This window comes from Pempheris klunzingeri, chromosome 19, assembly GCF_042242105.1.
Source record: "Pempheris klunzingeri isolate RE-2024b chromosome 19, fPemKlu1.hap1, whole genome shotgun sequence".
Classification (NCBI taxonomy): domain Eukaryota; kingdom Metazoa; phylum Chordata; class Actinopteri; order Acropomatiformes; family Pempheridae; genus Pempheris; species Pempheris klunzingeri.
Window position 1 is genome coordinate 18657627 of NC_092030.1, and position 26949 is coordinate 18684575.

At 39.6% G+C, this 26949-nt stretch overlaps 2 protein-coding genes across 2 annotated transcripts; both read right to left on the reverse strand.

The window, feature by feature from the left end:
* Window positions 1–3307: 3307 nt before the first annotated feature.
* arid6 (AT-rich interaction domain 6) lies at window positions 3308–7410 on the reverse strand. Its single transcript, XM_070851085.1, has 6 exons — window positions 7265–7410; window positions 6422–6578; window positions 5900–5952; window positions 5452–5549; window positions 5208–5364; window positions 3308–4710 (listed from the first exon to the last, which is right to left on the reverse strand). Exons 1-6 carry the CDS (start codon window positions 7274–7276, stop codon window positions 3370–3372), a joined length of 1818 nt encoding a protein of 605 aa, XP_070707186.1. The 5' UTR covers window positions 7277–7410; the 3' UTR covers window positions 3308–3369.
* Window positions 7411–17355: 9945 nt separating this feature from the next.
* On the reverse strand, window positions 17356–25796 carry LOC139218514 (aquaporin-3-like). The gene is made up of 6 exons (XM_070850102.1): window positions 25689–25796; window positions 23610–23736; window positions 21629–21766; window positions 19714–19832; window positions 17873–18090; window positions 17356–17536 (listed from the first exon to the last, which is right to left on the reverse strand). Exons 1-6 carry the CDS (start codon window positions 25794–25796, stop codon window positions 17356–17358), a joined length of 891 nt encoding a protein of 296 aa, XP_070706203.1.
* Window positions 25797–26949: the final 1153 nt, after the last annotated feature.

A 26949-nucleotide genomic window follows, 5' to 3' on the forward strand; every position in this document is an offset into this window, starting at 1 on the left:
ATGGCCCTGCCACAGTTCGCTCTGGAGGGGTGAGAAACGGTTCGTATTCTATCCACTGGTTACTACGCCTGGTCAAGGAAACAGACATGGACATGATAAATGATGCTATTTCATAATCTGCAGGGGACACATCCCAACTTACTCCAAACTTACTGTTAATATCAGTTATTTTTCATTCTTCTACCTCTCCTCCATGAATCTGAGCTGCTTAGTGTGAGCCTGAAATCCTGACCCAACACTGACTGTATGGCAAATCTCTGTCTAGCAATAGTTTACATGATGTGCATTTAAAAAGAGCCTGGTAAATGTACCTAAGCAGTTGCAGTATTTTAATTTGATGATCTTGCTCATTTGAGTGCCAACTGTATGGTAAAACCACGACTGGTTGGCAGGAAATTTAAGGACAAACACAACACATACAAGTGTTTAATGTTTTCTGATGCTGTCAAACGTGTTCACACCAGTAAAGTTCCCCTGTTCTGTTCGTTTTCAGTTACATACTTGTATTTGGAGGTCCGACTAGAACAGGTTTACATGGTTTAATGCTCAAAAACATTATTCTTCTCATCACCGCTGCTGCTGTTTTCAGCCTCTGTCTGAACGCTTCATTTTAGAAAAACAGAACAATCTGCTGCTTTGCTTTTGCCTCCGGCATCTTCGTGATACCAAAAGCTGGTATTAGTGGGGGAAAAAGCGATGGTGGATAGCGAGGTGGAGTCAGGAGGTTTTCACTTGGTGTGCACAGTCGGCCTGCTGAAGGGCTGGAGGAGGTTACACGATTAACAGATTAACAGCCAAACTTTAACAGCATGTTTTCACACACATTTACTGAAACATGGAGCAGGAGAAAAAGAGAGAGGACAGTCTTTACTTTGTTAGTTTGGCCGTCTGTTGGCACTACCATTTTGAAAAGACATTAAAAAGTACATTTTGCATTATATATAGGGCCATTAATGTGGTAAAAATTGTATTTATAAATGTTCTATACTTACAGTTTTGATCTTTAATTACCTAACTACGGTATTACCTCCTCTGACAGCCAGGCTTTCATATTTTCTGAAACTACAAATGCAGCTCGGCCTCCTCGCACCTTTCTGCTGAGTCATAATACAAATAGTCCCAGAGGAGAAAGTTATTTAGGTTGAGAGCACCCTTAGTCTTGCATAACCAGACCCATCTCAACATTTCCCTTTAGCGCTGTGCCAGCGCTGGAGAAAGGTCTGGTGAATCTATTATCATTCTGGTGTGGGGGAAAATTGCTGTGGTTTGTTTGTTTGTTTGTATTTCTTTAAACCAATCACTGTTGTTTTGGGTGGCGCTCGGCCCAGGATGCAGCAATGGTGCCCTTGCAAAACAGTGTCGGGGATGGGGCAACTTGTTTTGGTGGAACATTTGGCCATTGGGAGGTGAGTCCTGGCATTAAAAAGACTAAATCCTCTCAAAAGAAAATGCTACATAAAAGTGAAAGGAGAGGAGAACTCCAACTGAAATAGTCAGCTGATGGCAGGCTTATACCCACAACTACCCTCCTGTAGCCAGACTGCAGCACCCCAAGATCCACCAATGGGTTCTTGCCGACATGATGGATGCTGACCTTCTTATGGTCACGTCTCCTGGAAGCCGACTTGATACAGTATATATAACCTCCTGGGGTTTACCTGACACACACACACACACACACACACACACACACACACACACACACACACACACGCTACCTCCCAGCACTCTGAAGCAACATGAAGCGGGTGTCTTATTGAAAATTACTGAAGACTCCATAAACACATACCATACTATAATGCTACAAATGAGCTCAGATAACATTACTCACTTTGAGTCATATCATTTTGAACTTGTATTGAGCTAATTCTTGCTGTGTTAAAATATGAATGAGCATGAAGTTAGATACAGTATCTAACTAGTCCGTCTTTGCAAGGCAATATTTGCAACATGCAAACACCATATTATGCAACGCTTGAGGGCTTACTAGGAATAAAGACCTGAAGCCTGTACTGAGCACAGTAAATCCCTCTCAGTGACTTTTGAAATGAAAATGCTTTCGGTATACTGTAACTATAAACAAAAATGTTTCTCCAAATAGCATGGCAATTTAAAAAACTGACTACACACACACAAGCAAAGAGACCTCTGAGTTAAGCAGCAATCTGTAGAGAAACAATAACACTCGCCTCAACATGTTCATACTGGATTTCTCACAATCATCACTTTTTTCTGGATGTGTCAAACCTCAGCAATGCAGTTCATGTGATACTGAGCAGGTAAACAAATGAACAAAGCAAACCGAGGAAAAAGTGGAATTAACTTAGAAGCCGATGACTCATTCCATATCGCTACATCTGCTAATGGTTTAAAGGCCTATTCAAATGAAATACATTTTCTGGACAATGAACCATAATAGCTATCACATCTCTTTTGTGATGTTAATGCACAATTTGCACGTAATAATCAGTGACAAAAATTACAGCGATGGGAGTGTTTGTTCTGTTTCCATTACACTGAAAACCCCTGACGCTAGTCCCGAGTCTGAGAATTATAATTGAAACAATAACACAATAACAGGCTGCGCATGTAAGCCTCAAGCAAGCATGTATGACTAATAAATAAAAACTACTAGGTATGAAGGTGACGTGTCTTCTTTTGATTTAACTGATTTATATGCATGAAATGTTCATTTAGGATAGAATTAACAAATTTAAGATCTGAAGTGTCTCCATGCTCAATAAACAAAGAGAAAATCCTACAGAAAACTATTATGATATATATTATTACATTATTTATAGTTTATAGGCCATTTAACTAGCTCACATACCTATACATCTAATTGCACTGGTGTGTGCAGCCTATACTTATCCATTCAAGGTGAGGTTTTTTATTTCTAAGAAGGCGTAAAATGTGTTGATAGCTGTGCGCTTTCAGCCTTCTTGTAACTTTTTCAAAATTAAGATAAGCTTTAAGACTGATAAGCTTAACAATGAGTAATCAACTGATTGAATGGGTTCATGTAAAAACAGTGTGCAGTGACGACAACAGGATCGGCCAATGAACAAATGAGTCATGAAGCTTCTATAATATTTGTTTGAATTTATTTAGATTTACATTATAATTACAGTTGGTTAAAAGTCTTTACCGTATGATACAAGCAATGTTTTTGTGCCTAAAAAATATCCATAAATCAAGCTCCACTCCTGATGTGAATAAGAATATCTTTTGTTAACTTGACACTTTTTAGAAATATATTTAATTGTTATTATTTACAGAACTTCAGTAAGATATAGCATATGAATGGGCAGTGTAATATGAGTTTGCTTAAGGGTGATGTCAGAGTGTCGGTGTAAATATATGAACTCTTCATGATGAGCTTGAGATCATTTTCTTCAGCTTCATCACCTCTTCATTGGTGAAGTGCAACAGAGAAGTGGAGTTCATCATGAGCGCAGCTGAAGGACCCGTGTCTGACTTCCCCTCCCCCCCCTCGGTGCTGTCTTCGTTATAGGATTTAGAGGCAGAAGAGTTTTGCTGAACTATGAAGGGACTAGAGTCAGTTTTCTCTTGGATGGGGGGAGTGCGGATCTCTTTGTCATAGGCGTCCCAATAATGTGGTCGTTTGTTGCTGTGTGACTTATTAATATCCCGCTGATCAAACGGATAGACATCCTGGCTGGCTGCATTTTTCAGAATGCCGCATGAAGGTAAAGGCTTGTAGCTGGTGAAAGGATTTGGGCTCATATCGTGGTGATAACTGGTTGTCTGGGTGGCTGCGGTGGGGCTTGGCAGTTTCCTCTGCCTCAGCCTTAGATCCTCAGCCGCTGAGCTCTGCTGTTGGAGATTCATGTGAAATGTCAGGTTGGTGGGGAGGGCATCCGTGTCGGAACAATTGCTTTGCCCAGATTGTTCTTCCAGAGTAGGAAGTGTAGGTAGCTGCTTAACTCTGTGCATCGCAGCTGAGAACCCATAGAGCCTGAGCCAGTCGTGAAACACAGACAATGGTATCTCAATTTCCATCTTGCCTTCGTTCTCTTGAGAGAGGCTGGGCAGTGAATGACTCAGACTGAGCTCCTTTTCTTCTGGACTCCCCTCTCTCTCATCTATCGGCCGGATTGTAAAGTCTGTCTGAGGAGAGCTGGGTTTTTGTGCCATTGTGGTGGCGCTTTCATCCGTTCTCAGTATTGGAGCAGAGTCGTGTGTCGGGCTGCTTGAGGCTGTTATAGCCTTGCTGTCAGGATATGAATACGGTGTGTCTCCTAAACCTGCCTCACCATCTTGTGTCTCACATACGTCATCTCTCACCATCTGCGGGTGGTGAGGAGTGTACAGAGGAAAGGGCTTATTCAAAAACTTTGGGTTCTTGCTGGATGAAGGTGGGGTGAACGATGACGCAGGGTTTTTGTTGGCCTCCCGCCTTGATGCTTTAACGGTAAGGTTCAGAGGCTCAGCCAGTCCAGAGGAGGTTTTGTACTTTTCCGCCAGGAAGCGCAGGCGCTCCAGTGGCTCTTGCTCTGTTGGGTTTAGATCAGATGCATGGAGAGAAAACTGGTACTTGGAGGCAGGGGGGCTGTGTGGTGTCAACACTGAGGAGGAGATAGGGACATGGGGGGGCAGAACTGCATGGCTTGGGTGATAGTAGTGAGGGTAGTGGAGCGGCAGAGGATAGCCCCTCCCATGTGGGTCTGACTGGCGGTTATGAGGGTTCTGTTGGAAAGATAAGTGCTTATTCACTTTTTTGCGAGAGTTAGATGAGTAGATCGATCACTTTCTGTTTGTACATCTAATATGAAGCCACTTAACTTAACCTAGTTTAGTTCTGTGTTCTAAAGGAAACAAAAGCTGCCTATAATAAAAGAAGAAGGTTCAACTAACTGTGAATATATGATAATTGGGATCGTAAGTTAGTTTCAATTGCATCAGAACCAGGTTATACACAAGAATAATTAGCTAAAAAAAGTCTCAAATAATTATCAATGTATCATGTCATACCATTTAATGTATGTGTTTTTAGTGATATATATATTTATAACCAAAAGAGGCACTTCAGCATGTAATTATTTACTATTTATTGTACTAAATATCTATTTAATCATAATCACATCAGTCTAAGTTTGCGTATTTGTCCACACAGACACGAGCATTGCAGAACAGTTGAGAAACATTGCTGTGTCTTCCTTGTTTGAGTTTAAATTAATACCAACCTGGTGCAGAGGTACTGATAACAGTTTGCGCTTGGCTGATCTCTGGCCATCACCGTCCTCTTTGTTGTACTTGGCATAGAAAAAGTGATTTGGCTGATTCTGAGGCAAGATGTTCATCAGTATGCCTTTCACATGGCATTCGTATGGCAGAAGCAGCCTGCACAAAGAACACATCGATCAGATGAAACAGAAAACATACCAGGCGGTCCCACCTTGAGAAATGCGTGCGTATTGTTTAAATTACTTCTCATAGTGTCTTCGGGTGCAGGTGGCTGCACTGGTGCTTCTAGGGTTTCCCCCAAGCATGTTGTATACTTGCTTCCACATCTGTTGAGCAGTCACCTGGAAGAGTGCAGGATATTTTATTTATTTCAATTTGTGTGTAGAGACAAGGATATGGCATGAACCAAAGCCACATACCAGCATTTATAGCTTCAGCTAATATACAGTATCATCAATTATCAATATTATAAGAGCTGTTTGAAATCAATCTGCGGCTTCGCACATAAACATTTTTCTTTACACGAGAATTAAGTAGTATTAGAGTTAGTATTAGTTTTGACAACATCACTGAATGACAATGACAAGATAGATAATGGTAATTTTATTGTTTTCAATATCAAATATATTGTTAATAATACTGACAGTACAGGTAATTATGAAATTAATGGTAAACTGGACGTATTGTTTACCTGATGGTAGCCACCGAAGTCACTTACAGTCTTGAACATCAGAAACAGATCAACTGAAAAACAGGGAAAATATACAAAATCAAATGCACGTCATTATTAGAATTAAAAGAATTTTCTTATCAATAAATCTGTAGTGTTTGCTATATATAGTTAGTATAGTATAAATAGTTTTGTCCGGCCAACAGTCACACGCAAACATATTCTAGTTATTATGACATAAAACGAAGAAACAGCTAATTCTCACATTTGAGCGAACTGGGAAAGCTTCGGCATTTTTGCTTATAACATTGCTTGAACAGTTGCCAGTTATTTTCCACCTATTAATTAATCAATTATTCAAGTAATCGTTTGAAATCAGAATGACTATAGTTTACTATGCAGTTAGAGTTTCCAATTTATGTCCATGTCCTTAGGAGGCAATAGGTATAAAATCTTAAAATAATAGAGTTCTGTTTTGGTGCATTTAACATGTAAAAAGCTTTTTTAAAAAAACGTGATAAAAGGAATAATATTTATATTTACTTTGTTTGAAGCCCAGATTTGGGATTCTCTCTATAGGTGTATCTCTCTTCTTCATGAAAAGGTAGAGCTCTTTAAGAAATTCTTCCTCTGTGATCTCCTTCACCGGCTCTTTGGCTCTCGCCTCTTGGCCCCCTCTGTGTGCCGTGTCCATATGTGCCTTGGGACACAACACGCACAAAAGATTCCACTTATTATCATGGTTAATGCTTGATAATTCAGCATTTTTAAATGATCAGTTTGATCTTTTTTTCCAATGGCTCTAAAATCTGAAATGTGACGTAAAGGACTATTTAACCACACACATCCAAACCTGAGATACTCAGACAATGCCTCACTGTTTTGAGGGCACATCATCTTGACTGATGATTGTCAAACACATCCAGGTTTCTGACCATATATCACATGTTTGAACTTGCTTCAGTGGCGTCAACCCTGTCCCTTTAGACAACACACCATTGATATGCCACTCAAAAATGGCATCAATGCACTCTTTCATTCCCTGGTCTCCGTTGTTTTGTCCCACTGTTCTGAATCACGTCAGTATACGTGTGTTCACGCTGGGAATCTCTGCTCCATTTTAAGTCCACGTTTGCTAATGGCTCCAGTGTTAGTGTCAGCTTTGCTGTTACTATCATGCTACTTTCATTTTGCATAATTTATTTCCTCTTATCACACTACTATCATCATATTCATGCTTTGTAAACACATAATGATGTCGATGATAATGCTTTCTTTCTAAATCTATCAAGTTAGAGGAGAGTTATTGTAGGTTTAATACTTGCAAATGGAAAGTATCAATTAAATAAGATCATAGAGCAACTCATTGGAAATGTTGTTCCTCACCTGTGTTTCCATTGAGAGAATAAGGATGGATCATATCATCTCACTGCCCTGATGATCAGAGAACAGGCTGTTGCTGTACTCAGGCTTGTGTTCCCTCCAGTGTAGGAAAAGAGACTAGACTGCAGGCCGTCATTAATGTCTCATCACCTTCGGTCACACACCTGTCTCTTGTATCTGTGAGACAATGTGAGCAACCGACAGAGGAGGTGTTTACTCCAACGGCTTCCTGCTGAGATTTCCATCGTCAGACCAGTTGAACCTGCTCTTCGGTGTGTGCCCAAAAAGGTTTACAAGCATACTCCAGACGAATTGGCAGAATAATGTGGAAATTTGTGTTCATCGTATCCATGTAACACAGAGTATTATTCAAACTAGTAAAATATGAATATTTAGGGATTTACAATCAAACTCCAAATCACAGTTACAATAGTGAAAAATCTTCACGTTTGTATAGCATTCATTCAGAAACTTAACTAACTCACAGGGCTATGATGCAATAATGATGTGAACAGGAAGTTTGATCCTAGTTGTAATTAACTGAAATGTCTCTTATGTTATTAGTCATACACATCATTAAACTGTCAATCTCAATATTAATTCGTGGTTGAAAGGAGGGTCTTGGAGTTTAGCGCAGCGACATCAGGGAATCTGCCCAAGTGGTGCAAAAAGTTGTTCGAATATTGAACAACTTTTTGTATCAAATTATTTATTTGCCTAAATAAATAAAAAGTTGTCGAACTGGGTGGGAAACTGCCCCATCAGGCAGCACTAGTTGTCGTAGATATTCTCATTTTAAAAAAATGCGTGGGTGTGTTGCCTCAAACCAAATCAACAAAGAAAATGAATTTGATGTTGAATAGAGAGCTGTACTTTTTCATCAGACAGCGACGTCTGTGCGCGATGAAGCTTGTCGGTTGTTCAGAGTTCTGTCCATGGGAATTATGTGGGTGTGGCACTGCCCTATTAAAACACATGATGTAACTGTGTGCTCATTGTATTGAGTTTCTAAGAGTACAAATGTATACTTGACAAGGATATGAGATGAATGGGTGAAAGTTATGTTAATCCTCCTCAGCTATGGATAACATAGGCATGTTATGAAATCAACCTCTGGCGATGCCATCATCTCTGCCTCACCTAATTCCAGTTAATCGCAAACAACAAACATCCTGAAATACCATAGATATATGTTTACCCCTATATACTTGGACCAATATTTAGTTCTAGCTATCTATCAATACTGAGGTCGTATCTACCAGTCTCATCAGAGTCTGACTAGAAAACCAGGATTGTTAATGTGTTGTACACACGTATGAATCTTCAAAAGATAAATAAATAGGTAACTATCTTTTGCAAGAAGAGAAAAAGACTGATGCCGCCTGTGTTTACATTCCCAGCTCATTGCTTTGGTTCACAGAATCGAACCACAGCTGGTAAACAAGCTCATGCACCGGGCGAATCTACACAAAATGACACAGAGACAAATCTGTGACTGTCACAGTTTTGGCATTTGATTTGAGCATTTGAAAGCCAGGTATTTTTCTCAGACCAAGCCAATGCTATAAAGGCAAAAATGCCCAGTTTGCTCTATTCCTGCTGTATATTTGAGTGGGACGGTTTTGCTAACTTACTAGCTGCATGAACTTGATAAAGACTCACTGCTTGGTGTTTTTCTGCTTTGAAATTAATTGATGATCAATGGATTAAATTAAACAATACTTCATTGATTAGATACATTTAATATGATTAATTTAAATCTTGTTTTGTTTAACTTTTCTAATCTTCATGTTAGAAATTGAAAATTGATCGTAGAAGTAATAAAGCACACCCTTTTCTTCATTCAATACATTTGCTGCAGTTTTATTTGGTCTGGTATGACGAAACTCAGATATCACAATCATTGTTGACTATTGACTATTGCAGTGCACTTTATTCTGATATCAGCAGGCAAAACATTCAAAGACTACAGCTGATACAAAATGTTAGGCTTCCTATGCCCATGCAAACACCTCACACCAACGCTGCCCTTCACTGGCCTTGCATGGTCTGGCTTCTGCCTATACCTCTAATCTGCTAACTCCCTATGAACCTGATCACCGCCTCCAGCAATCTCCACTAATGGTTCCAAAATCTCAATTTAATGCTGAAGGTCAGCAGGCCTTTTGCTGGGGATCTCAGGCAGGCAAACTCAGTATCCTCATTCAAATCTCCTCTTGAGTCTCACTTTTATCTTATGGTTTTTTTTGTAGCTCTTAGTGTTCATTTGTACTTTTTATAATTTTTCATCTTGTTATATGTGAAGCTCTTAAGTGGCAGTCACAGTTTCTGTGCTGATAACATAGAAAAGAGACAGGATGGAAGATTACTGGTGGTGCCATCTTTCAGGATCAATATACACCTTTAATGTGGAAAAAGGACAAAGAAAAATGTGCAGACATTTCCTTGATAACTCGGTGTATGAAAACCCCTCTTTGGCCAATCACTTCCTTGAATTAGCTTCTTCATTTCAAAGATTCCTGCTAAGTGAAAATGGGCCTTTAACATGATGTAATGCCTGATATTTCCTGCATGGTATGACAGTCACGTTGAATATTAGTCAGACACGTTCCGAACTGAATGACTCCTAACTGCATTCATGTCAACTTGAGAATGTTCTTTATTCACCTCAGGAATAAGGTGAGTTTTGGTAACTTTTACTAAACTCTACTGAATGACACAACCGTATAGATACATCAGTATCATACATACATACATACATACAACCCACTTAAATTCTTGCTACACACACGTGAAATCCATTCATTTGGGGTTTTTTTCGGTATCCCAAAAAGTGGGCTGTATACTGCAACTATGTCACCTTCATCCATCAAAGCAAACCAGGACATATTACTTTAACTGATGCAGGTGCAGCTAATTACATTAGTATTAGTAGTTACATAAGTTTTCTTTAACTAATGACATTTATTGTACTTGTGGTCCACCCATGTGTATGTCTGGTGGCAAAGAGCTCCATTTATTTACAATGAACAATGAACAAATGTAATGATTTCACCATTGTGTAAGCAGGTGTCAAACACAAATCTGTGAATTCCATGGGAGGGTGGCAGTATGTGTCTGTGGCTGTGTGAAAACAATAGTTGCTATTGTTTTCAAAAATCCGTAGTGATCTAACCATGCAGGCAAAAAATAATCCATCTCCTGAGATTTCAGCTTGGCATTAACAGTAAAAAAAGAAAAAGAAACCGCCGTAACCCTGAATGAGTGCATGAGATACATGCATGACATACACTCACGTCTGGCTATCAGAAATAATCAATAGTTATAGAAAATAACAGGATTTATTCTTGGGGAACCACCTCTATTAAAGGAGGAAGTTGAAATTTAATTGATTTAATTACTAATAATTACTTATCAACTTGGTGTCATCTGAAGTAACACTTCCTTAACAGTATGAGCTAACTAACAAGCGAAAATATTCCTAAATCTACTTCTAGCCTAACATTTCTTCATCACAATAGCATCAGATCCAGAGGTACACACAAACACAAAGTGTGACGGAGTTTCTTTCTGGCTGCTCGATCAGGATGTTGACAGCCTGCAGTCAAAGGATGTAACGGGCGTTGCAAGAAAGAGCACTTTGGCTCTAAATTGTTGTATAAAAACACAGACTGGAGCTTAAAAGCTTGCAAGGTGTCGGCTCTCGGCGTTGAAGAGAGGAGGCTTCAAGGCACAACTTGAGAACGAAGAAGAAGGAGAATAAAAGCTTGGCAAGAAAGCCACAGCAACAAGAGCAGGGAATGAACAAGGAGCAGACACAACCAAGAATTTAAAAGAAAGAACTAACTAGAAGCCTTTGGCTTTTTTTGTTATCATATTCTGTTTGGGGGGGGCACTGTCTAAAGCCAGAGCTGTGAAGCTGTTTTCCTCCCATGTGGACATCTCTCCTGTATCAGTTCTTTTCAGCCTTTTCTTTGTAAACTCTTCCCACATATATCAAACTATCCCACATAAGTATAGTTCGACCTCTTAATAGGTAAAAAGGCACTCAACGTCAGGGATAGTAACTATTATCTCCTCATTTCAGTCCGTCATTCTGCACCTCTGACATATATATGTATACATATGTTCACGCAAGCATGCTTACATGTGTACATATATGTATAAATGCACATGGGAGCCAATATAATAGATGAAAAGAAATAGGAGTAACCTTCCCCCCTCCCACCCCCCATGGGAAGCAAGAATCCCTTTGGTGATTTTCACACAGGCATGTTCACCTTCCTCATCCTGTGACCTAAACAACAAGACCACACATCCCACTCTTATTTTATCTAGGTTAGCAGATTGGCTTGTCTGCCGCTGGTTGTTCAGTTTCCCAAAATTCAACACAACACAACACAACACGGAACATGGACCGATGGATGTGTACTTCTAATTAAGTAGATTATTTCAATTAAACTCAGTCTCCTTTCTTCCTTTGCTTCTTGAGTTTGCAGTGTGGTATGACTTGCCAGGCCACATTCCACATTCAGGTGGAGGATGTTAATGTTGACCAGTTGAGAGGAAGGCCATCCTGCCATAGTTGAACCACTGCTCATTTAGAAGAAGTTCACCAGTTTCCTGTGAAAGATGCAGAATTCCTCTTTGTCAGTACAGTCAACACGCTACAATTCTCTTTTTTCATTGACAAGCTTTATTTGCACGGTGATGAAATACAAAGACACACTGAATGAAGTCAGCTGTGATAAAAGATAATTAATCTTATTCTAAAACAGTTCGATAAAAGATAAATCAACAACATTTTTTTTTTAATGAGAACTGTATTGTGCTTCTCACCAAATGCATTTCATTTGAGTGTATTCTACTTATTCCAGGAACGCAGCACTGGCTGTCTGACACCGCAGACAGACAGTTCTTGAAAGGAATGCTGTTTTACAGCTGTTAATACAGGCCAGGTAAAATGAAGGAGATGACTGACCTTGAATAGTAATGGCATGTACTGTGAGTCATTGCTGATACTAAAATATAACAGAGGTAAACAGTTGCTGCATGTTTTTTTGTTGTTAATTCTAATACCTGATGCAGTCTGTCACGCATTTATTCTATAGTTTTACTATTTGATGCCACAATTTCTTAAACTACATAATTTGAAATAAGATTTAGAATTATAGTTATAGTCCAGGTAGACTTTTATTTTGAAAATTTGAAGTTCGGTTTAATGTTTTTCTTTCTGTTTCTCTCTCGCTCTATTTGTGCTGTTTTATTCCAATATTTAATGCACTATATTGACCCGCGTTACATTAGCTATTCAAATAAACATAGATTGTCTTGTTATCAGCTCACACTTGTGTAAAATATACTTTATCTTTCATCGTTTTGCTGGTCACGTTTTCAGATACCTATCATATTCATGTAACTGAGATACACATACCATGATGATTATAGATTTGTTGCTGGGTAGAATCTTTCTGCTTCATCAACCATACACTGAAACTCCACGACAAGCTGCAGTGAACAACATTTTCCTCTTTAGGAGTTAGCTAAGTTTGTCTTTTAGTTATATGGAAAAACAAAACTAAATCAAAAGGGATAGTTTTCAGTTACATATAACAAGTAGGGTGAATTCAAGAGCTACATGTTTGGTATGTCATGTTGAAATTGGTGGACATCTGAGGAATGTATAGATTCAGATATTTAGAACAGCAGCTACGTGCAGCAGTGCTGTACAGAAGGTACAACCTGTTCTGAGGGTTTGTGAAAACAAAGAACGAGACGCTGATGTTGACAACAGATGGTAGTAAATATGTGTTGGCACTGGTGGGCTTTTGTAACTGCAGAGAAATTAGTCTCAGTACATGGGACAATTGCATGTTTCGTGATCCACAAATAAAAACAAATATGTGCAACGTTTTGTGACTAACCTTGTGTTCAACCTGTAGAAATGTAAAATGCTTAACAATTTACTCACAAATCAGCATACACATTTCTAAAGCTCTCTCTACTTGTGGATCACAAAACATACACAGTACTGGTCACCAGCGTTTAGACTAACTCTCTGCATCAATGTCATTTACGATGAAATTGGCAGTTGCCCTGTAGGGTTTTCTTTTAAGCACAGACTCTGATTACAGTTCGTGTTATTCATCAAAACCAGCCCATCCTCATACCGAAAATGACAACGGGACAAACACAAGACTTTCATACACATGACAGCTGTTCATCTCCAACCTCTGTAAAACTCCACATTGGGTTGTGTTAACAGATGTAACTTCTGTAACTAATGTATTTATTCCAACCCAAACCGTGATCTTTTCTCTTAACGTAACCAAGTAGGGAACGTAACTTACTTTATGTGCTTGCTTGTGGCACAGTCACATATGTGGCGAGTCATTGGAAATGAAACAAATTTTGTTATGAGGAAGCATGGACCAAAATGTATCCTTGAGGTCCAACTAAAAACGCTAAATGCATTTTTCTTATCAGCCTGAAACCAACATTGTTAACAAGCAGGTGCATTGCTGCGTTTCTTGGCACATTGGTGCCACCTGTAGATCAGTGGGATATTGTGAAACCAGTGCAGGGATGTGTGTGCCTCTGTGTCGATAACAAGCAAAAACCTTAGTAGTGCAACTTTAGAAATAGATAGATAGATAGATAGATAGATGGATAGATTGTCAATCAGTGTAAGAATTTTAGACTCTTGTTGCTCGAAACCAAGGAAAACCAACCCAAAAAAAAGATTTCTTACTTGCACTTTACTGTATCTCACTGTTGCTGATGCCCAGTGTAGTTTTTAGAAGCGATAGACTGCCTGACAGAGTGCGACTTACACCTACTACCACTCTGAGCTAAAAAGGCTCTAACACATTCAGCTCATCTGAATCATCTGACAGAGTGTGACACAGAGACAAGAAACCACACAGCAGGTGATAATCACAGCAATCACCTACAGTATACGCAACACCATGGCGATGCATGTGATGCACCATGGATGTGCTACGTATTCGACAAATACACGTTGTAGTGTTGGGTTGTTGTGTTGCCGTAGGAGTTTGGAACGAACATATGTCTGCTGCCGCTGTGTGTGCAACACGATCGCCCTGTTGCACTGGGAGACAGTGGAGGGTGTAAAGTCATATGAAGACAATGAGCCTTTGTTTTTATTTGTTTATATTGCTGTCATTTAGTCTGTGCGTGCCTCCACCTGCTCCGTCAGTTTCTGGAATAATCCGAGAGGACTGTAGTGTGATGTGGTCCAAGGTAAATAGCAGTGAAAGACAGATGTGTTTGGATAAGAGTTTATTTGAAGGTGTGTGCATAATACTGTTATTACTCATGAATATGAATTCAAATTTACGGTCAAATCTTATTCTCAACAGCTTTATTCAACGTTTGCACTGAATTATTCAAAACAAATGTACAGTAAATGTTGTGTTTTATGGTACTTCAGCCTTTTAAATGTGCCAGAGTTTTTCATGTGTGACTTCTTTGAAAGTACTCCTCAGTGGTTAAAGTGTTGAAGGTTCATTCCTTCACCACACAGCGGAGCTGTGGCTCAAGCTTACATATCACTTTGCTTGCACTGAAATGCCTGTGTGACATAAAGGTTTGGCTGTATATGATATATAATATTCCGTATCTTTAATTTTAAATGAAAACCGTTACCCCTGTGTATACGATTTGATATTTGATACTGTGCACTGTACTGTGCCTTGTACAACTTGGTAGGCATCAAACAAATGTTTCAACCGTAGAGGGGATCCTTATTACTCTTGGAGTTCATCTTGCTGATTTTATTTTCTGGTCTTAGATAACATTTTTCATTTCTGTCATGTGTTTTCGCCCCAGCATGCATACAAGACTGACTTCAGTGCATATTGAAGTGAGCAAACTGAGCAATGAGCGAATTTGGATTTTCTTTGTGGTTATGCTTTTTCAAATCAACAGACCATGCCATATTTGTAATGGAAAATTTTCACCGAAAAAGATGGCTGAACCTCGCTTTTTGTTCCATTGTGACATCTATAAAAGCAAAAGCAAAAGCAAAATCCTGCTGCTTGCTCTGCTTCTCCTCTGTAAGTCAACAGGAAGTCAAATTATAATTTCAGAGGCAAATGGTAAGACTGACACTAGATATGTTTGGTGAACTGCTGCAAAGGTCATGCCAAAGAGGGACTCCAAATGTCAAACACCCGTCTCTGAAGTTTAAGCCTTTGTAAGATCTGATGGATTGATATTCTTTTCCAGACTCCACAAATGTCATTACAGATATTTTGATGCAGAATGTGCGTTTGTTTTTCCGATAATTATAATAGAGCATTGATGGGCCTGTGGAAGACATTGGCTTAGTGATATGAACTTCTGATGTTTGCACTTCTGTATGTGTGCTATGCTGTGCCAAGTGTGTGCTTAGCTGTGTAATGGTAGTGGCAGTGTTATTTTGAGCAAATACCCCTGACCTTTTTTGCCCTTAATGCCCTTTCAAACCAAGATCGAATTTTTATCAGTGATAACCACCTGAGGCACTATAAACCAAAAGGGGCAATCTAACAGTTTGGAGGGCATTTATACAGCAGCAAATGTCACTATTTGCATGCCTGTGAGTCTCTAAAGGAAGCTTCTGCCTATCAACCACACTACTGTTTTTGGCTTTTCACGATCTACCATAAATATGACATTTCCTGTTTATGGTAGAAATATCTCTAAGGGCTTGTCTTTCCGGGGTTAAGATAGTCATCCCTATGATACAAATGACAACACACTGGTAAGTAGGTGCTGAACATCTTGATTAATCAATTAATTAATTTTAAACCGGCGTGCGCTGGTGAAGTTCCAAATCTAATATTGTTGTCATGCTTTATGTGGCACGAATTGGGATTATCTTGCCCTTAAAACAGCTATTTCTTAGATTTATTTATTCTAAGTCCACAATGTGTAAAATGTTTGTGATCATAACCTTTTGTAAATTGTTCAGAAATTAGTATGTTCCTGTAATTAAAATGTAATGTCATTTTTGATGTTACCACAAAGGGATGCTGGAGTAGAAATACTCTACAGAGACAGTGGAGGCAATGTGGTCGTAGAGACAACAATTAAGTGGACCAACCCTTTAAAATCTAGATCAGATTCCTCTTTCTTTTTAAAACCAGATTAAATAATTACACTTTAAGATTCTGGTTTAAATTTTCAGTTCATTTCACGACATGCCAAACAATACATGTAGCCTACTGTATGGTGTATAGCCTATAATGAATCATTTTATTGTGTGCGCATCATAGTACGTGTATACAGCCCTTTTTTCTGCCACATCTCATACCTTTTATTGGTGAATATGTAGATTTTACACTGCAGTGGGTGTTTAAAAACTTGCTTTAATCCAAATGTAGAAAGAAACGCACATGTGAATATTGCCAAAGCTAAGTGAGAGTAATAGACAGGATCACACCTTTGCATGTTTACCTTGCACCAAGGTGTTAACTGGTGAGAAGCACACATGAACTCTTTTAACAGTATCAAAACTCTGGCACAATTATCTGATTTTCCAACGCTATAATTGGTAGCATTTAGAAAATATATTGATTCATAAAAACGAGTAAGAAAAAAAGTGCTTCTAGCTAGGGAACCCTACAGAGATGGCCTTCTACACAGTTCATGCAAATGAAAGAAACCTGTAATAGAAAAGGGTGACTGTGAATGCTTTTCGATTTGTTGGAGATACTAAGGTTTCTGCCACCTTAGGCAGAATTAAACAAACCACTTTTCAAATACCTCTTCAAACTGTTTTCTTTGGCTGTTTTATGTGAGCTGAAATCTGTTTTGTTGGACATTCAGCGTGAAGGAAATAGTTTTGTGCTGAAATGAAAGAGTTTACTGAAGTTAAGTGAATATGAGCACAGAAAACAGGATCCATATTTTCCAGAGAGGCTGTTGATTGTCTACTATGAGATGTCATAAGAGCAGATATCTTTGTCATCATTGAATGTTGGCATAAATCTTATCCAGAAAAAGGTGTCACTTGGAGAGATGACTGAAATGGATGTAGTTGTTATTAATCTGCCACCATATAACAGTAAAAAGAAATTCAGCTGTGCTCATGCAACTTCGTTATTTGTAACAGTGGAAAGTTTGAACCTTTCCTCCTCCGTTTTCTTCTGCTTCTTTTGCACTTCTCCTTCTAAATGGTGTCCAATCATTAGCTGATACATCAGCACACCCAGCACTGCACCCAGGAAGGGGGCACAGAGTGGCACAACGAACCAGTAGGTGTTAGCTCTGTAGGGTATGGAGAAAAGAAATAAATTCGAAATGTTTTATTCAATTTAGCTACTGTTGCAGAAAATAAAACATGAGTGTATCTGGAGATGCTATGTCAATATCGAGACATTTAAATTTCATATGTTTAAAGGGGCGGATTCTACGTCTGTAGATGGGTTTACTCTGGTGTGAACCACAGAGGAGCCACAGGACTTGTGAGTTTATAGAGGTGCTATATCCCTGGAGAACACCTTTAATACTGTATGAAAGGTAATGGATGAATGACATCCCTGTCCCCCTATAGTTCAACCTGACATACCTGTTTGAAGTAGTTCAAAAAAGTGCTGAACTCACGTGAAAACCTCTGTGCCCCAGCCTGCAAGAGCCGTGAAGACACGTGGTCCCAGGTCCCTGGCTGGGTTCACAGCGTAGCCAGAGTTGAAGCCCATTGACAGGCCGATGACTAACACCACAAAGCCTACAGTGAAGGGTTCCAGACCTCTGTGGGTTGGATTGTTGTGTGGGTCAACTATGGCCAGGATGCACACGATCAATGCAGCTGTTCCAATGATCTGAGATACAGTAAAGAGAGAATGATCTATTAACGCTTTGTTTATATTAATTTGATCCTTAATTCTTTTCATTAGAGAGACAAATAGCCCTGCTGCTGCATGAACAAAAATCAAAACAGCTAGAATAGTTTATTGATATTTCTCTATAGATGAGAGACGTTAAAAGCTCTTTTTATCCATGCAACTCAATTTTGCAAATTAATTTGTCTTGTGATTCCTGTGAGCTACGTTTAATCACCTTTAAGAAGTTATGATATTCATAGTGGATTTATTCTGGAAACCATGGCAAGGAGCAGAACTAAAGAGGAATAAATGTGAAAAACTGGCAATCATTTCAACTTTTTCATCAGAGAGCAGCACATCACAGAGCTTTCACTGTCCACTGTTGTATTCTGACATCAATTGATGATGGAAGCACCGTGAGGAGAGCATAGCAGAGGACGGGGTGCTTTCTTTAATTAGCATGGTTGCATCACCACAGGTCTGCACTTTAGAACAGTTTCACATTATGGTAGCTATGGTATGGGTACTCCACACACTGTAACATGTCAGGATCTATATGGGTGCCACAGAAACGGCGCAGGCTAGTGGCCTCTGCTGGCCAGGGGCAACACCGCTGATGTAATAGAGCTGCAAGGAGGTGAAAAGTTGAGCCATGAGCACACAGCCAGATTACATTGCTGGCACCAGCACAGAGGACATGCCCTTTCACTGTCAACGCGGGTCTTGAAAACATCTTTAAAGATCAATTTAATTTCATTAACATGAGCAAAGATGCAATTTAGTGAGTGTTTATGAAGCAGCAGTGTAATATTTTATCATTTGCTTGTTAATTGCCAGGCCTGGTTAGCATATAGCTGTTAATATAGCATATAGCTCAACTGTTTGGTAGAGCACAATCTGAGTTGTGATATCCTGTTAAAAAATATGCAATAATATGTAATACATGCAACTTGCTGATGCGAGAGCTCTCTATATGTTATATTTATAGGTTGTGTCTACTTGCGTTTCCATCTGCTCAGACAACATCGCAAACAATCGCGATGCCTTTTGCGAGAATGCAAGTTCTCTTGAGGTAAATACGTGTAGACATCACAAGCAGGATTGTGTGCGTTGCATCTGCAGTGTCCCGGTTTTTGATGCACTGCGCGTAGTTTTATGCACAGAGTACCCTCATTAATTATTTGAATCTTATAATACAGAGGGATTTAATTGACCTTCCTCTTCAACACACTTACAAGCTGTTCCACACAGATTCCAGATCAAATGAATAGTGACACTGTCCTGCTCATTACACTGTCTGCTGCTTTTAAAAGGTTAAAGAAGATGAGCGGCATTGATGTAATGTGATTGGCTATTAAGCTATTACTGGTTTGCCAGAGCTCCATACAATAGCTCTGAGCAATAATAATTTGGGGCTCCAGCAAAGGAGCATGGCAAGTCTTATGCTCTGCTGCTATGTCTGCAGTAGTTTGTCTTCAGTGGATATGACTCAGTCACGAATTTAAATCATCTATTAGGTGAAATTAATACAACAGACACTGATGAAAAATGATTGTACTTGTACTGTATATTTTCTGACTGAGTAGAGGTGAAATACTTACAAAATCCAGGCAGCGTTACCTGATCAAAGAGTCCATTAACCGGGGTGAGGTGTTTGGATGGATATGTGGCAAAGATCCCAGCTGTGGCATTCTTCCCCACCACGATCAGCTCTCCCTGACTGAAGTCACATAATGCATCTGGTGCAAGAATGAGCAAATCATTTTCCATCATTTTTTTGTTTTTTGACTACAATGTAACATTTCTTTCCACCTATTTATGTATCATAATAGCACCAGAAGGCTTCTAGGAACTCAGGTGATTACTTGAGCTACATCCTCTTTACACTGCAGCTGTTTTCCTGACAGTTACTGCAACATTTCAGTTTCTTTTTTACTTTCCACCTGCTTGTATAGCTGCAGTCAGCAGTGAATAGGGGCCGGGATGCGCAATCATGTAGAAAAATATCACTGCATACAAGCATGAATATTACCAGCAAAAGCATACAAAGAGGGCAAATCTACATGCGTGAACTGTGAAAGATAGATTGTAATACAAATAAACACATGGCTGCATAGCGAGCACAACACAACATGGTGAGAAATACATGACTGCATGTAGATAACACCCTAATGTCCTATAGAGAGCCAAAGACTGACTCTGCTTTTCACCCAGACTCAGTTGAATGAACATACCCTGTAATCCACAATGTTATACTGATGGCTGTTTAGCAGACAGAGTGGAGATGAAAGTGTCACTCAGTCAGTCCAAAACCTTTCAAGACTAAAATATCTCAGCAACTGTGACTTTGGTGATGCCCTCACTTTTCATCTAGTGCCGCCATCAGGTCAAAGTATTCAGTCCCCTTTACATTAAATACATTACATTGCATTTCCAGACACTGTAGCTAAAAGACTCAGGAGTTGGTCTGACTTCTCTGTAGTGCCATCATGAGGTTGACATTTATTTATTTACTTTTAATTCATTATTCTGAGTGGTGTTTTATCATTACTGAATAGTGACAGTAGAAAGATGAGCGAAACAGAGATGCAACAGAGGTTGAACCCACAGCTGGCATTTCAACCTCCAAGCCTTTGGAGCAGCATATCTGAGCAGCATATCTCAACAACTATTGGATGGATTACCTTGACCTTTGGAACACACACTCATGTTCCCCTCCACGTCAAATGAAACAACTTTTCACTATCAAAAAAATGATCAAACAAACCAAATACCTGCAAACTATTGACGTTCCCATCGGCCCCACCTGCTTATCAGGTCAATATTATACCTGCTAAATATTTGCATTGTCATTGTGACTATATTGGTAGGCTGATGTTAGCATTTAGCTCAGAACACAGCTGTGCCTAGGTACAGTGTCACAGAGGCACCAGCATGGCTCCAGTCTCTGTAGTCCGTCTATCTTTGTAAAATGCTGAGAATCTGGTTGTTCTATTAATAACTTGATGGGTGTCCACTACTGTAGGCCTACTGTACTTTCCAGTGAAATTTGATGACCTTAGCAAAGGTATAATTACAAGTATTTTTTAAAGCTTTCAATAACTATAGATCCTGCAAATCGTAGTTTTGAAGTAAGCCTGTAGTGCCTTCATTGATTCAGTAGAAGAAAGACACCACATGTGCACCACATTGGTCAAGAGCTGGAAAGAAGGTGCTCATTTGTTCTCTGATGTGTTTTCTCAGAGCAAACAACCATTTGGCTTTACTTAAATGTCAGGCACGAAGCTACAACAGCTAATACATTTTTAATTGTCATCACCAAGCTGCTGTGCACTGAAGGAAATCAAAGGTTGAAAATTGTTCTGGTCCTCTGGGTCCATCCAGCTTTTGTCTCCTCCTACGACCTGCATAAACTACTAAGTGTGCCACTGACTAGACTACAACAATCTTGATTTGTCTGAGGATTAGATGTGTGTATGCTTGTTAGACATTAACATCTTTATTAATCTGATTATTCATGTTCAATTCCACGTACCAAAATACATGGCGAATACAATCGCTGCACCCAGAAAGGCTCCAAGAGTCTGGAAGAAAAAGAACAATGGGAACTTCCTCCAAGGCTCTCTCCCAAGTAAACACAGCGTGAAGGTCACTGCTGGGTTCAGATGACCACCTAAAGATGAGAAAAATATAGAAACCATGGTATATTTTTATACTTGTATCTACAATCAGATTCTGTGTGATTCACCCTGAAGAAACAAACACATGGAGGCTGCTTTATCTCTACTGCACATAGTACAGCCCCCTTTTCTCAGTGAGACCGAGGAGACAGTTCCAAGCCTACTGTATATTCAGTAATTGCGGTCTCTGTAAAGTCCTCTTAGTATGGAAGGTCTCTGTGACACAAATTAAATTGGCGGGATGAAAAGATTCAGAAAAGTATCCTTTTTTCTTACCTTGAAGGGGGATATAACCACTCTGATGGCACACTCATGTGGGCGCCCTGCTTGTATTCACACCTTAATCGTGTCAGAGTAGGAGCTATCTAATTATAAGAGCTTATTTTCTCAGCTGCGATGTGCATTAGAGGGGGACAGCCTCATTATAAAAGCATTGAAGAAGTAAGCATGAGCGAACTGAGAAACCCTTTGTAGTGTTGCTGCTTTTGACAGAGGATACTGAGATTGTGGATTGACTCACTCACTTTCCTTTCAATTACAGACCACGTCGTTTTCAAGTTATGAGGTGAGAGCTCTCTCCATCTGTGTGTCTCTTTTTAAGCTTTGCATTCCTCTGTCCACTGCTTCCTCTTCTGCTTCCCCTGCTGCCTTTAGCTGTCACTCGTCTGGCAAACACATCAGTGTGGTGAATACTGCACTTCACATAACTGCCAGTTTACCTTTAGCTGATATTTAGTGTCTGTCAAGCCATCAATGATAATGACTTTCTGTTATGCTGATGGAAGTTGGGGAAAAAAAGCTGAGTCTTGTGGAAACAGTCTTTGAATGACAGGTACTTCACAACAATGATGCAAATGACTATAGCTTAACAAAGTGTGATTTTCTTCATGATAACAACATTTTCTTCCCTTTTACTGAACTAACCCTTATGTGTTATTGATTACAACAGCAACAACAACAGCAATAACAATGATAATAATCTTAAAATCATACCTTTTTCAGTTTTCTTGTAACCTTATTAAAACCCAGCATGTAGAAAGGTATTGAAGATGTACAATTAAACGTGACAAAGTACAGAACTACCTACAAAACATTGTTATTGAACCAAAATAAGGAAATATTTAATGGTTTATATGTTACATGGGCCGCATAAAAACAAACATCTAGTTTCCTTTGTTTTCCAAAAAGTCACTCACTGACAGAGAGATGTTAATGAGGTTTGGGGTTATTTGGATCCCTCAGAGGCCTACCGCCAACTTAGGGTTTGTTCAGACTAACACTGTCTTTAATGCAAATTTGACCACTTGGCTGTTTTGTTTTCATTTACTCCGTCAACGCGCAGACATTAGCAACGGTGTTCATGCTTGTGTGTTTGTGTTTTTAGCTCAGCCTGTGACTGAACTCAGAACTCATCAGAACCTCTTCTCTCCGTTTTTTTCCCTCCAGTTTCTCTCCTCTTTCCCTTTTCCTCTTGCCTCTGTCAGTTTATGAAGCACATTCATGAAGGATACATGAGAATTTTTGCTTGGCACTATGATTGGCACTATGATTGGCACATTTTCAACTGACGTGTATTTCCATCAATATGCACAGCCCAGGGCGAATCCTTGTTTAATGCGTCTCGGCACTGACTTATTTGGGATTTGCGAGTGGTAGTGCTGCAGAAGTAATGTGTCATTTCTGTGGCGGACTTTGGAAAAATGTCATCAGTTAAAAATCACGTATAAAGGAAATTATCATAAAATTAGAACCATAAACAGAACATTAAGAATAAAGAAGATTTTTAAGGAAACAGTGAAGCTGTACCCGTTTAAATACAGAGTAGTACATCCTCACCTGAGATCTGTCCACTCACTAGGATGCCCAATGTTGCGGCAAAGCCAAAGGCGAAGTTGACGGCGAGGAATGAGCCATGAGAGCCTCCGCTCAGCACCAGCTGTGCTACAGCACCACAGCCAAACATCTGGATAGAGGAGTCGGTAACACTTTAAACAATCTTGAATTGTTTATTGAACACATCTACCTTTAATGTCTTTTTCCTAACCGCACACTTTTCAACACACTTCTTACTATTTTGAGATCCACCCAGACATATGCAGTCAAGTTTAAAAAGCAAATCCTAAGATTAAGTTATTTTTGTGGACAGACAGTAGTGGACAAGCCTCAAAGAGAATAATAAAGCCCCACAGTGGCCTGACCTCAAGTCAGGAGTCTAGCTGAGTCTTGCTTTTGGTTGTTTGCAGGGTGTGTTGCCTTGACCTCAGAGGTCATGTGTATGTTGTGGTTGGGCTTTGTGTGGGACTATTGATGCTGACAACAATCCGACTCCACCTGCAGAGCCCTCCTCCTCGGAGGGCCAGCTCTGACCACCGAGGGGACCTGAATGCCAGCAGAGTGAAAGGTCTCCTGGAATTACCAGATCAGTCACAGCAGGGGAGCAGAATAACAAATGGCCTGGCGCTTCACTGTTGGTGCCCTCCTCTGATATTTGTGTTGTCTGTGGGCAACCATGAGAAACAGGGGGATCCCAGGTTGTTTTGCACTGGCTAAAAAACATTTTGTTTTAATTTCAAAGAATGTGGTGGCTTCGTAATGTGTTGAAGTAGGTGTTGGGTGGACCACGGGTGCCATATGAAGTCGTCTATCAGGAGCAAAGAAAATGGATATACAATAGTTGGGTTTTATGTGTGTAATTTAAGTACAAAGAAGGAAATAACACAGGACATCAACAGTCTTAAGTTAAGTTAAGTTGCTTCATCTAAGAATCTAAGAAAGCAGCAATGTAATGAGGAGAAGCAGTTAAACTATCTGTACCTTTTAACACTGATGTAAAGGTTGTCTTTGAACTACCTAACAGACTAAAAGAAAAACAAATTATCAACTATTTTGTCATCAAACAACTTAACTCATGCCAGACACGACGGCACCCTCACCTTATTTTCTACACCAGCATGTTAGACAAGAAGGATACAGAATTCCTCGGGGCATTTTCAAAAGATATTTTTCTTTTTCCTCGTGTTGAACTGAAAAGCTGGTGAAAGGCTTTAGAATGTTATTAGTATGAACATCTTGCAACTTGGGAATCACCATATTTTGCTCTCCGTCTTGCCTTTTTAATTGCTGGTTGGATTCATTGATTGGTTGGATTCCACAAATGGCTTGTTAGTTGTCATGCACTCCACGATGTGGACTCCCACACCCAGTTTAGACATGATCTCAGCCATATTTAGTGGTAGCGCTTCCATTAAGATTTCATCATATCTCTCTCTATATGTGTGTTTTACTTTTGGTAATAAGCACGTAACCCGCAGACAAATGTATTTAAGATTTGGTGGCGTGGTCACTGACATCGCTCACACTGTAAATTCAAGACTGGTGAGAATATGTTTAAAGTTGCATTTTTTAAGCGACAAAAATGTTGCTGTAAATGGCAAAAGGAGCAAATTAAGAGACATGCAGATTATGTCAACCATGCAGCTATTTCAGAATCTTACTTGTACTTTTATGTAACACCTGTACGCAGCAGTTACCTTGTCCTTAGACAATAGTTTGTTCAGCTTGCTGTCCTTACTTTCCTGTGTGCCTGGTTATGTGTAAAGATTCTTGCATGTGTTCACATATTTGGCGAGTAAAGCTGATTCTGATCTTTTTTTCAAGTGGAACCCTTGGTACATTTAATTTCCCCCATTTCCTACAACCCCACAGCTTTCATTCCCATTAAATTTCAGTTAATTGAATAGTAGGAGACAGTAATCTGTAAAAATCCACTGCATTAATTTTTAAATTGAGTTAATAACTAGTATATATACTGAGTATGCTAAACATTTTATAATTGAATCCATTATCCTCTTTTACTTGAACAAAATGATCCACTCAGCACCCTGCAGGAGGGATGCAAAAATACTCTTTACTCACCACCAGGATAAGGGTTCCCAGGCATTCTGCCAGGGCCTGGCAGAGGAGCACATGTCGGATCTGAAAGGTCTCTGCCAGTTTCTCCAAAATGTCTTTTTGTTTTCCCATGATGCGGTTATTATAAGATTATCTTGAGGTAGGCTCTGTGGTCTTAACAAATGTGAGTCAGTGGCTCTGCATCAGCTTTTAGGGGTCTACTAAGAAGCCCTCCCTTCGTAAAAAAAAAAGAAAAAAAAAGGGGGGGGCTCCTTTGGACTGCCTGCCAGTCCTAACACATTTCCACCCATCTCTTCTTCACAGTTATTGAGGCTGCTGAACTCCTGCTCTGGCTTATTTTCACCACTTCCCTCTGCAGCACAGCCAAATGTGAATATATACTTTAAAATTATTCCCAACTCCAATTACAGTTAAATGAAGTCTGCCTTGTGTACACTTATCAAGCGAAGGACTTTTTCCTGAGGGATGCATGATAACGAAGGCCCTTTACCGAACCGATCCCTCTTCAGTTGCCCACAGAAAATTACACTTACAGCTATAGAGGACTCTTGTGGGGGTATGTATAAACAAACAGGTAAACTGTGGATTGCACACAACACTCCCCATCATAAGTAGGAAACAACCGTCACCATGGATACTGGTAGATGCTGAGCTCATCCAGCTGACAGGGCTCTATTGTGTGGTGTGTCACTGTGAATGGACAAATGCCTCTCCATCTAACACCATAACCACTAACCATATTGGCTCTAAACATTGATTAAGAGCATATGTGGGCTTTTTTTTCACAGTCTGTTCTTGTGAGGTAGAATCCATTGTTTTGGACTGGACAAGAAAGATGTACACATGTTTTGCACACTGTTTGTTTCACTGCAAATGCACAACGTCAAAACACTGAGTGTATCCAATAAAGCCATTAGTCTGAGCAAATGATTCGTTCTCAACACAGACATACAACATTCCTGGCATATTTCCCTCCTTTCCTCCTTTCAATTTGAGGCAATTTTCAGCATCAGTTGGGCCTGAAGATTACAAGTTTAAAATAAAATCTGGGGCTGCTGAGTTAAAAAGTTACCAGACCTCTGTAGCCTGCGTCTCATCTCAGCTTGAGGCTTGGACATTACATACCCAAATCTCTGACCCAATTCTCGGTGGTTGAGTGGCAGTGTGGGTAATGTAGATGCCAGGGTACGGAAGTAGGATGTAAGGAATATAAAAGTCAATATCTCTGGTTCAGCTGCATCTGTTTTAAAACTGTCCATTGCCA